At 26.8% G+C, this 13,742-nt stretch overlaps 1 protein-coding gene across 1 annotated transcript in view; it reads right to left on the bottom strand.

The window, feature by feature from the left end:
• LOC136091459 (hemicentin-1-like) overlaps nucleotides 1–13,742 on the bottom strand; it is a 136,139-nt gene that overhangs the window by 63,627 nt on the left and 58,770 nt on the right. The window contains exons 8-11 of the mRNA XM_065819063.1: nucleotides 12,794–12,919; nucleotides 12,498–12,623; nucleotides 813–938; nucleotides 517–642 (exon numbers count right to left, since the gene is read on the bottom strand). Coding sequence (XP_065675135.1) covers nucleotides 517–642; nucleotides 813–938; nucleotides 12,498–12,623; nucleotides 12,794–12,919 — 504 coding nt within the window. The remainder of the gene's footprint in view (nucleotides 1–516; nucleotides 643–812; nucleotides 939–12,497; nucleotides 12,624–12,793; nucleotides 12,920–13,742) is intronic.

Here is a 13,742-nt window from a genome sequence, read left to right as displayed (position 1 = left end):
TTTGCGCATTTTAAATTTTGTTACAATGAAGTACTTTTAATAATTTTTACAATACTTTGATAGATAATTAATAATTTTAATATTTTTTACAATACTTTCATAGATAGTTAATTCAAAATTAAATGACTTAACTAAGTCCGTTATTATAATCCTAATTTTTTTTGAATTTTACATATATGAATATTTTATGTGAAAAATTTATTGTAAATTACTTTGTTTATTTTAAGGATTTTCTTTGATGAACAGAAAAGTCGTTATATGAAAAGTCAAACAGACAGAGTTTACTCATTTGAAACACTTAGTCTCCATATATCCATAAGTTCACCTTTGCTTGTAAGTTTATAATATATGATTATTATTTTAAATAAATATTGATATAACATGCCTATTTTTATATTGCTGTATTTCCTATAGTTGATACCATAGAAATCTAAGCACGTAACAATGTGGTCCTACTATTAGTTAATTAAAATTAAAAGCAAAAACAAAATTTAAAAAACTTAACAAACAACTGACCAACACAACTGTTGTTTTCCAGTATCCACCCAGACTTGCAAGTGCAATTATAACTTCCATAAGTGTTCACACAATCACTGTTAGTCAAGTTGCAATACTTAGCCAACTCATTGCATTCATTGACATCTGAAAAAATTTATAAAGTAATGTTCAAAAAAACTAATTTTTGAGAATGTCATTTAAGACAACATATATGTGGGTAGAAAAAATATTAACTAACTAATAATCTAGTTTAGGTGGCTATCCATTAAATTAAAAAGGGAAAACAAATTATAAAAACGTTACAAACAACTTACCAACACAACTGTTGTTTTCCAGTATCCATCCAGACTTGCAAAAACAATTGTAACTTCCATTAGTGTTCACACAATCACTGTTAGTCAAGTTGCAATACTTAGCCAACTCATTGCATTCATTGACATCTGAAATATTTATAAAGCATTACTCTAAAAAACTTATTTTTGAAAAAGTCATATATGACAACATGTTTATGGATAGAACAAAAAAGTAGGTTCATCAGGAAGAATGTATAAACATAAAAAACTCAAGTTTTAGAAAAATTATCGCACAGGAAGTTGGGAATTGTTATAGTAAATTATTTAATAGCTGTAGTGATTAGGAAGTTGCATCAACTACAAAAGATAATTAAAAAATCATATAAAGAATTTCGTGGAATTAGTGTAAGTTTTAGACTGATCTATTGTTTTTGTAAATTTTTAATAGGAACTTCTTTTCATGTCTACATTTAGAAAATAATTCAGCTTTTATATTCAATAAACGTTCCTGATGTAAGTGAGTAATAATATCAAGTAAAGTTTTCTTGTAAACATAGTATACATTTTTTGGAAATATTATTATAGGCAGGCGCAGTTTTTAAGATAGACCAGCTTAATTTAAATGTGATTTATGTGGTTGGCATAACGTTATGCCAACCACAAACAATCTTTTAAACATAAAAAATACTCAACAGAGACTATGCTGTCTTAGTATATTTGGCAACTAAAAGTAAAAAAATATCGATTTTAAATTACACTGGTCTATCCTAAAAACTGCGCCTGCCTATAATAACATTCCAAAAAACATATACTATGACTGCAAAAAAAATTTGAAGTTATTACTCATTTAGATCACGAAAAATTATTGAATAAAAAATCTGAATTAATTTCTAAATGCAGACAGGAAAATAAGTTCTTTTTAAAAAATTATAAAAACAAATGATCGGTCTAAAATTTATCCTAACTCTAAAGAATTCTCTTCATGATTTTTTAATTATATGAAGTAGTTGATGCAACTTCCTGGTTGCAAACCACTACAGCTATTATATAATTAATTATAAAAATTTCCAAGTTCCTGTGAAAAGTTTTTTCTATAACTTAAATTTTTTAATGCTCAGACATTCTTCCTGATGAATCTCCTGATGGTGAAACATTCCCCTATAGCATTTTAAAGTTACGATACGTATTGTTACGTAAAAGGAATTCGTTACGTTGCGTGCAAAATGTCCGATATTTTTACGTAACCGAGACGTAACATTTTGCGTAACAATACGTAACACCGTAAAGTAACGTTACGTGCAAAACGACCGTTATTTTTACGTAACCGAAACGTAACATTGTATCTTAACGCTACGTGAAAAGTGTTACGTTACAACAGGTAACATTTTGACCTAATGATACGTAACATTGTAATCTAATGTATCTATTAAATCTTATTTTTTCATATTTACATATACAGGTGTGCTGAAAGAACAGCACCATGTAGAGAGAGCTATTAAGAGAAAAAGAGAAAAGTGAAGTCAGAGAGAGTAGACAGAAAGTAAACACATACATAGAGGGGTTAACGGATATTTCACAGGAAGTGATACACTAAAATGGCTTAAACTATTTACTATTTATAATATTATAGCTCACATCATAAAAAAGGTTGAAATTATATATACATTTTTGCTTGTGGGTTAATAAAAACTTGTTGAGTATTACGCTTCTATTATTGACCAAAAAAAAAACGCAACGTAACGAAACAAAATCTAGATATGAGACGAAGTTAAAATACGTCTAAAATATAGATTTTTAAACGCTTAGTTATGTTTCAGTCTACACTTTTTAAAAGCACTTTTATAAGTTAAAATAAAATAATTGAAACGTAACGTTGGGAATTAAACCTTTTTTTTTTTTTGCGACAAATTAGTTACAAAAAAAATTGACTAAATAAGACGAACCTATTTTACAATTAAAATAAACGTTAATAATTAGCAGTTTAAAAAATTATATATTATGTAGTTACAAATGTCTCGATAAACGCATACATGATCATGAGTTACGGTATTTAGCAAAATTGTTTTATTTACAATATTATTTAAGTATTTGATTATTTAAATGATGATTTAAATTATTTATTTATAATAAATGCAACTTTTAAAGCTTTAAAAGTTACGTAACGAAAAACAAACAAAAAAGTACCATTAAAAGTTGAATAACTTCCGGTACGGTACATTCTTGCTTAACTTAAGTACCTTAGATTGCTTAACCGTAATAAGCTTATTACCTCTAAAAGTATAACCTACTGGAAGTACGTAACGTATAACATTTGAAAATTAAAACGTTTTAATTCTTAAATGTATTTAATTGACGTATTTTAATATCGTTAACGCAATTAAAATACGTCACAAATATAAAATTTTTTACGCTACATAACGTCTATTTTTTTTTTTTTTAAGTGAAACAAATTATGACGAAACATAACGTTAAAAAAATCCATGTTTGAGACATATTTTAGTTACGTTTACAAATCTAGATTTAGTAACATTACGTTAAGTCTCATTTAGTTACATTTTATAAAGTTAAAAAAAAAAACATTTAAGACTTAACTTTGCGTATTGAAACTTTATATTTTTTTCGTGACAAAGTAACAAATTGAGGCGAAGCTATTTTACAATAAAAATAAAAAATATAATAGTATTTAGCAATACGGTAACGATAAACAAACATTTACTGCATTATTAAGTTTATTTACTTAAAATTTAATTAAAACATAGAAAATGTAACCTTGTTACCAATTGTAACCAATTAAGACGTAACATAAAATTTCAAGTGAATGTATATATATATATACATACAATTGAAGATTTTAACAATTTTCTTAGAAAGTTTGGCATATCATGCATTTGGTGGATTTAGTTGTTTTTTTTAATATTTAAACCACGTCATCTAATATTTGGCTTATAGGAAATGGCAAATTTTACTTGTTTATATCAATTTTAATCATAAATATAGATTATTATAGTTAATTGGTGTCAAAAATGAGGCATTGCTCTGCTAATGGCTTTTTTTAGTAAAAGATGAATGTCTCATTATTTTTATGCTTTTGTGAAATTTAGTCTATTTATTGCGATGACTAATAGTTAATTACGTTATTAAACATTTTTATCTATAAATCTTTGAAGGTATCAATACAAGTTCCTTGTTTAGTAGTCATTTAGTTGATTTTCAACCATTCCTGTTGGAAAGTCGACAGTGCTCTTGAAGATTTGGTGTGCTTTTTAAAATTGTACTTTTATTTACAATGGCGAATGGATATTTATCACCTACAAAGCAATGCAAAGATGTTACATTAGTTGGAAAATGTTACTCGTAAATTGAAATTGCAAAAAAGTTGGGTAATGGAGCAACAAAATCTTGAGTGATAAAGGTGTGTAAAAGGTTTTAGGCAACCAATACCTTCAAAAATATGTCAAAAAATAGAAAAAATAAGAAGACGACTGCTAACAATGACAGGAAGAAAATGAGGCTTGCACTTAAAAACAGAGGACCAATTTCAGCTGAAATTAAAAATCATTTAGAGGCCGCCGGAGTTTTGGTTAGTTCAAGAACATTTCGCGGAAGGCTTTTTGAAAATGGTTTAAAAGCAAGAAGACCCAGAAAAAAAAGCATATTTAAACAAAAAACAACAAAAGAATTGTTTGATTTAGGCAAAAAAACACAAGGAATGGACAAAGGAAGACTAGGCAAGAGTTATTTAGAAAGATGTAAGCAAGATTTTCATTATTTGAAGTGATGGAATCAATTATGTGAGAAGAAGGCCCGGTGAAGATCTTCTACCTGAGTGCACATTGGTTACAATAAAGCATCCCATAAGTGTAATGTTGTGGGGATGCATGACCAGAAATGCTGTTGGTCGTATCCACATTGTGGATGGTATCTTAAACGCCAAAAAAATACTAAGAAAACATATTAGAAGCCAAACTACTCACATCGATTGATGATTTGTTTGATTACTAAACAGAAACCTGTGTGTTCCAGCAGGATAGTGCTACATGCCACACCGCAAACACTGTCAAAAAATGGTTTAAAGCCAAAAAAATAATCGTTTTGAAGTGGCCTGGAAACAGCCTGGAATCTGAATCCGATAGAAAATCTGTGGTCTCGACTGAACAGGCGACAATTAATAGAGGCCATAATCAAGTCCTGGTTTCACGTGATCAGCATTAAAGATTTGGGGGAATTGAGTGGACTCAATGGCTCGTAGGATTGCTGCAGTAATAAAAAATAAAAGATACTCAACAAAATATTAGAGTTTTTTCATAAGCAATTTATTTAAAAACATGTTTTGTAAGCTCTAAAACGTAAATTTACCACAATATGCCACTTTGTCATTAATTTGTTATATTTTTATATTAAAATTGTGAACTTTATTCAAAATTTTAGTTTTTTTAAACTAAACACATTAAAAAATAATAATCAATATAGAAAACCGCATAAAAATTGTTATTTTTTTTAAAAAAACACACCAAAGTGAAGTTTATATACTTATAAGGGGTGTCCATTCCGATGGCCACTAGTGTATATATATATATATATATATATATATATATATATATATATATATATATATATATATATATATATATATATATATATATATATATATATATATATATATACTTACATATAACTTTTATATATATACACTAACATATAACATATAACATACAACTTTTATATACAATATCACGCATGTTGATTATTACATTTCATTACATAAAAATGTTACACTTTGGTTAAGTTAAAATAACAAACATTTGCTATCAAACCGTAACATATAAGGCTACATTTCAATATATAACTTTGATATAGACAAATTAAAATGATAATGAAAAGTTTTACAAGATGTTATTAAATAATTTCTTAAAACAAAACAAAAAAGTTTCATTAGACCTAATGAAATTAAATGAGTTATCTTGATTTTAATATACGTTAATTAACTTACATTACCCAATGTAAATTAAATAACGTAATTTACTCAATGACACAATGGCTCGTAGGAATACTGCAGTAAGAAAAAAGAATAGATATCCAACAAAATATTAGGCTTTTTTTTATAAGCAATTTTTTTAAAAACATGTGTTGTAAGCTCAAAAACGTAAAGTTACCACAATTTGCCACCTTGTCATTAAACTGTTATATTTTTGTATTAAAATTGTAAAATTTTTTCAAAATTTTAGTATTTTTTAATCTAAACACATCAAAAATTAATAATCAATATAGAAAACCGCAAAAAAATGGTTATTTTTTTTTAAAAAAACACACCAAAGTGAAGTTTATATTCTTATAAGGGGTGTCCATTCCGATGGTTACTAGTGTATATATATATATATATATATATATATATATATATATATATATATATATATATATATATATATATATAAATTTATATAATATATATATGTATATATATATATATATAAATATATATATATATATATATGTATATTTATATATATAGATATACACACACACACACACACACACACATATATACATATATATATATATATATATATATATATATATATATATATATATATATATATATATATATATATATATATATATATATATTAAGGTGGTACTAAAAACAACTTTTTCTAAAAATGACTGCGGGCACCCCTTAAATATGTTGTATATAATTAAAAAAATGCTAGATTTAGGAAATTTTTGAATAAAAAATATCTTATGGGGTTGCTACCGACCCTCGAACATTATATAGGTCCCTAATGTTATTAAAAAAAAAGTTTATTAAAATTATGTCATGTTGGGTCTCAAATGAAAGGAATTTATATAAAATTTTTAAAAATATTATTCATTTTATAAAAAAACATAGATAAAAAATTATAATCAAAACATCTTGTTAAATTCCCTCTTTTTCATTTTTAGTTGAAAAACGTAACTATTGTTTACTAAAATATAAAATAAAAATTTAATTAAAAAATGAATCATATTTTTAAAACTATTATATAATTTTCCTTCATTTGAGACCCAACATAACATAATTTTGAAAAACGTTTTTTAATAATATTAGGGACCTATATAATGTTCGAGGGTCGGTAGCAACCCCTTAAAATATTTTTTATTCAAAAATTTCTTAAATCTAGCATTTTTCTAAAGTATAAAAATATTATTAAAAAAAAAAGTTAAAATAGCTTTTATATAAAATATCACGCATGTTAGATTATTACATTTCATTACATAAAAATGCTACACTTTGGTTAAGTTAATATAACAAACATTTGCTATCAAACCATAACATATAAGGCTACATTTCAATATATAACTTTGATATAGACAAATTAAAAAGATAAAGAAAAGTTTTACAAGTTGTTATTAATTATTTTCTTAATAAAAAAATAAAAATTTTTTATAAGACTATATGAAATTAAATGAGTTATCTTGAAATTAATTTACGTTAATTAACTTACATTACCGTGCAGATATTACGGAGGATTTCTTACGAAAGGAGCTTAAATCTTTACAAAAAATGCCCTTGAGCTAAAAATTTACAGAAAATGAGTTTTTTTGGTTGTGGCAGCTAAAAAAGTGGCCAAATCTATTCGAGTTAACTCATTAAAACTATGTTCAACTATTGCTTATTGATTATTGGCTGTAAGAAAAATTGTTCAGATGACTTCGACTTAAATGCCACGTGTTTCTTCTATTTGTGGCGTACAAGGTAATTTTAGTCAATTTAAAAGACCAGATCAAAAGCAAATGGTCTTATTTAAAAATGAACCCAATAGGAGGCTAGAAAATGTGTAAATATTTCTTTCCAAAGAACGTTATTTAAAAAAATATCGTTGTTTAAAAAGCTACTTCATTTGTGTCAATTATTTTAGTTGCCTAAAAATATAAACATTCATTATATATTTTAAAAAATATTTATTGACAATCGCTAGAGGTCATTTCTTGATCAAAAGCAATATCAGAAGTGTTGGGGATGGAGTATCTTATATTTTAAGTTACAAAACAAAAGAATTGCATTTCAAATTTCGTTCATTCAAAGGTTTATACAAATAATTAGTTGCTCCCATGTCTGGAGACTTTTTGATAAAAAAGTTATCGCAGTTCTTTAATCAAAGTTTTTTTAATGTTTTTATTAAAGAATAGGAGCAAATTTTAAATATCAATTCTTTATTGTGTAGATAATACAAACATTTTATTAAAAAGTGCTAAACTTTTAGATAAATTTGCAAAGTTTTCATTTAAATTAAGTTTCAAATTTTTAAATAATTTTGCAAACACAGTTCTCCATAAAAGGGTCTTAACCTCTTCGGAAATGACCAAAAAATACCTTCGGAGGAGAGATTCTATATGCTATGGTGATCACATTAAAACAAAAGTTAAAATCTCCTAATTTTGTCTGCTTGAGAAATTTGCGTTTAAAGTTTTTGTCTAATTTACACTAAGAAACTTAATTTTCAAAGTGCGTTACCACTGCAAAAATTCGCAAGAAAAAACCATTATTTTACTTTAAATGTTGCAAATATCTCTAAATAACATTATATTAACGTATTATTTTTCTTTATTTTTTTTCTTTAATAAAAATTAAAATTTAAAAAAGCAAAAAAATTTAAATATATTGTCGCTAAAATTTTGCCGCTGAAATAATGTATATAAATAAACTGGAGTTTCGGTTAAAAATTAATGTCTTTATCAAAAAATGCCTAATTCAGCTTACACTCATAGTGATTGCAAAAAGTCTGTTTGCTTTTTGTGTTTTATAAAAAAGAATTATATTTACTAATTTTTTGATTGAAAGAGTCAAGAATATTTTTAAGTGTAATACTAATTTTAATGATGAGAAAATTCCAACTGGCATTTGCAATTCATGTACAAGCAAACTACAACAACTTGATACTGTCATTATCGTTCGACAGATACTAGACTTGTACACTTTCAATTCGATAGTTATTAGGCCATCTACAAGACATTCTAGTGCTAGCCAGTGTAAAACTTGTACGGGTAAAAGATTACTACGTTTGTTTAACATTTGTGGATCTGTTGAGTAGTCCAAGATCATCTGAACACTTTAGTCTATGTTTTCTCTTATAACATCTTAAGATATGGTAATTTTTCTCCAGATGTAGTTACATCAATTTTTTTGAGATGTAGTTTCATCTAAAAGAATTTCTATATGTAATAACATCTGGTTAAAATAATGCATTATTAGTTAATATTTTTATCCAGATATAATTACATCGAATAAAAATCCTATATATGACTACATTTGGTTAAAGTAGCGTATTATTAGTTAATTAATCTAAAAAATAACTTTATCCTTAAATTTACAGATGTAGTTGTGCAGATGTTGTTACACTTTGATGATTAAAAAGATGTAGCTACATCTTTAATATTCATTCAATGTTCGCACAGATGTTATTAGACACAAATAAAATTTCAGATGTTGTTGGACAGATGTTATTATACCTCATTATATTTACAGATGTTGTTAGACAGATGTTATTAGATATGGCAAAAACTGATGTTACTACCCTGACCCCTTGTAAAGTGGCTAAATCAAAACCTAAAGAAAATCTGCCACAGATTGAACTTGATATATTGAATCAAAAACAATAGAGTCTACCCTGAAACTGACTGCATCAAAGCTTTCAGTCCTACACCTTCATCATCACAGCCAGTAAAGATCCAATAATTGTTTGTCAATACTTGAAAAGGACATCCTCAATTTTTTCAGCACAACCGTAGGTGTGCTGAAAAAATAGCATCTAATTTAATCTCAAAAAAAGATGCCTTTCTAGGTGGTATTGTCAAACTTAGTTGAGCACATGAAGGTAAATCTTTAAAAGTTCTGCTAGGGTATTCAGCGAAGTAAAAGCAGCTATTTACTGCTGAAATATTTTTCCAAGTTCAAAACAATACAAATCTTTCCAATGTTGATATAATCGGCAAAGAACTGTTCAAATGTTGGTTATACCTAAATAATTAACTGTTACAACTAATCTGAACTTATTCTTAATCTAATTCTTCCAATGGAGCTCCATTTTGTTCTTGGAATCTTTAACTGTATTGACAAGCAACTCCTTGAAATATGAGATCAAGCACAAGAATGGCCAAATCTCTTGCACCTTTAAAGCAAGCATGTCATATGATCTTGCGGGACAGTTTAATGGAATCAAATGCAACAAACTGTTGAAAAATGTTGACATTCTTTGGAATCTTGCACAAAAGCATTGTGGATTGCAAGCAATGACTTTTGTTGATTGCTTAAGAAAGTTTCAATTTGTTTAAAAAGCTTGTTTTGCAACGATTTTGTAGGCAGGATTCTGTCAAAATATTTTAGAATTCAAGCAATATTACTTGCTTTTAGAACTTCAGCTATTCCCAAAGCACATGCAGTTTTTCATCACATGCTGAATAAAATGAAACTGGGCTCGGAGATTTTAGTACCCAAACCACTGAATCAATGCATCCCAAATTCGAGATCAACTGGCAAAAGTTAATACAGGAACCTTCTCATCCTGAATATGGAAACAAACTTCTAAGTTGTGCAATTGATTTTAACGGAAAACACATTTAAATTTAAATTGTCGTGGATTAAAAACTTTCCGGAGAAAAATTTCAGTCAGATTATGTGTTGTTGTGTGTAACTACTTATTTTTATCAGAAAATCTACAATCTTGATATCAAAAAAAATATCAGTCTTAAATTTTTATTAATTTGAGCTACTTTGCAATTCAGTATATGTATTTAGAAAAATATGCACATCCTTTTAAAGCAGTTTTGTTTTAAATAATGCTATGCTTCAGAACAAAATTTAATATCAAATACTTTTGGTATTTTATTTTGCTAAAAAATCAAAAAAAATTTGATATACTATCTTGTATATTGATTTACTAGCATTACTATGTATATACATATATTTTTTATTAAAACATAGTTTTGAATCTGAGGGATATATATTTGTAAATTTTAAAACACTAAATAAAGGGTTTTATGAATTTTTAGCAGTGCAAACACTTTTTTAAAATAAAGTTTTTTGGTGTATTTAGGCCGAAGCTTTAAATACAATTTTCTCCTGAAGACGTATTTAAAAGATTTTAATTTTTTGTTTCATGTGATCCCTATTATCTATAGAATCACCCCTCCAAGAAAGTTTTTGGCACATTTCTGATCGGGATAGGACCCTTTTTTAGAAAACTGTGCAAAGTTACAAAAATTCAAAATCAAAATGTGCTTTACCTAAGCATTTTAATTCAAAGCTTTAAATTTAAAAGTATGAGACTTAATATTAACGTACATATTTTATTAAAAAAAAGACGATAAATTTGGAAAATGTTTTTCTAAATGTTTTGTCATATTTGTTTATTTTTTAACTTAAGTTATATGACAATTGCAAAAGTTCTTTTCTGAGTTTCTTGAAACTTTCCTAATAAAAAAAAAATATTCGACCAACAACTAAAACAAATAAATCAGTAAGATTAAATAAAGATTTATAAAACTAAATTTATGGTGAAAATAACATTTTTGAATAATGCATTTTTTACCATATAACATTGAAAAGTATGATGACTTTCAGAACCATTAAAACAAGAAAAATAAAGTATACCTCAAAATACTTAACTAATAAAAGCAAATACACCACCAATGTAATAAATGCTTAAAAATAAAACTTTATTATAAACACAACTATCTACTATATTAGTACTTAATGGACAAAAAAGTCAGACCCAAATAGAAACAGAAATATTCAAAGTTAGAGTAATAAAACTAATACAACCTTTAAAAATATTAATACATACACATATTCATACATATATACATACATACATATGCATACGCAAACACGCATGCATTAATGGTTGTCAACGTAAGTATTGAATGTACCGGAACAGAAGAATATAGTATTACTGGATACCAGCGTATAAAGCTTATTTCTGAAATATATCTAACCATCCTAGCCATACTTCAAACTACCTATGAGGTGAGAAACAATAAAATTTTCACGTAGAAACAATGTAAACCTGGTATGCGATACGGTTGCACTTTTTACAGTGCTTGCGTAAAATGTGTTGACTAAAATATATAACAATTACCCGACTACTGTATTACACAACGTGAGTAAAGTTCTTGCTGTTATAATCAATTTAAGAATTCTTGAATATTATCAATTTTCTAATTACTGAAATAAAATATCATTTATCTTTATACCATTTACTAAAGCTATTTAAATATTGTTACAACCAATTACTTTTAATCATTTTTACTTTCATTTAACTCATATAATTATGTGAAAACTAAAAAACATATATAAACTCATTATCATAATCCTCAATTTTAGAGTTTCACATATAAGAATATTTTTGTGAAGAATTTATTGTAGATATCTTTGCTTATTCTATGGATTTTCTTTGATTAACAGAAATGTTTTTAAATGAAAACTCTAACAGATAGAGAAAACTTAATTGACACACCTAGCTCCCATTTTACGCGTCCTCATTTTCTGGTAAGTATGAACCACATAATTATTATTTTAAACAAATTTTGATAAAGCATTCCTGATTTTATTTTTTTAAATTTCCTATTGTTGATATAAAGGAAATTTAATCGCCTGAAAATGTGGCACTTGCAACTATCCATAAAAATATACAGTAACAACAAAATACTAAAACACTACAAACAACTGACCAACACAACTGTTGTTCTCCAATATCCACCCAGACTTGCAAATACAATTGTAACTTCCATTAGTGTTCACACAATCACTGTTAGTTAAGTTGCAATATTTAGCTAACTCATTGCATTCATTGACATCTGAAAACAATTATAAAGTAAAATTTAAAAAAAACTTATTTTTGAGAATGTCTTTTAAGACAACATATATATGGGTAAAACTAAAAAATTAAATACCTGGTAATGTGGTAAGAGTGACTATAATAAAAATATAAAGAGAAACAAATTATAAAACACTACAAACAACTGACCAACACAACTGTTGTTTTCCAATAACCACCCAGACTTGCAAGTACAATTGTAACTTCCATTAGTGTTCACACAATCACTGTTAGTCAAGTTGCAATATTTAGCTAACTCATTGCATTCATTGAAATCTGAAAATACTTATATAGTAATATTCAAAAAAACTTGTTTTTAAGAACATTATTTCATACAACATATTTAAATCATGGTGCGGCCGTGGCGCAGTGGTTAGAGCGCTTGCTTTATAAGCAGGAGATCCAGGTTCGAAACGTGCTCTGGACAAATTTTCGCGTCACGGTAAGGAAAAAGGAGTGAACTTCATGGTTAAATGCACTTTGCGTTGTTCTAGGACAAGACTGTAAGGACTTATAGGGGCCGCTATCAAACAATGAAAAACATTAAACAATGGGATTTATTAAGTTGCTGCAGCTTTTTGGATTTAATCAGAATAAGTAGTTATATTAGAGCTTTTAAAGGTGTTTTGTCACTCTTAATAAGCATATTTTGCAACATGGAAAATTCATTTGTTTGCTCTATTTTCAACCTTACAACTATTACTTTTACTTTACCACTACTATTTACCTATTGCTGAGACATTCAACTATTTTCCACATTCATGATTTTAAATTTAATGTAGAATGCTGGTTTTACAATCATGCTAAAGAAAATTTATTTTACAATTGTGACACTTCTAAAGTAGAGGTTAATAGTCACTCTTTTTTTTTTAAATTGTGTCGGAATTAAAATTTTATGTGTTAAATCGTTTCTAAAGTTGAGAGAAAAACATTCAAGTCTTGGTTTCCAGTCAATTGAATTTGCATTTGGTTTTAAAGGACTGTTTCAAAATTTTTTGACATCAGGCAGCGATGTCATTGAAAAGTGCTTACCAGTCCTATTAGGTGCTACACATAAAAGTATTTTTGTGGCTTTTTGTGTGATGCCTTTTCTTATTTT

Source organism: Hydra vulgaris, chromosome 15, assembly GCF_038396675.1.
Source record: "Hydra vulgaris chromosome 15, alternate assembly HydraT2T_AEP".
Lineage (NCBI taxonomy): Eukaryota > Metazoa > Cnidaria > Hydrozoa > Anthoathecata > Hydridae > Hydra > Hydra vulgaris.
This window is presented reverse-complemented; position numbering and strand designations above follow the sequence as displayed.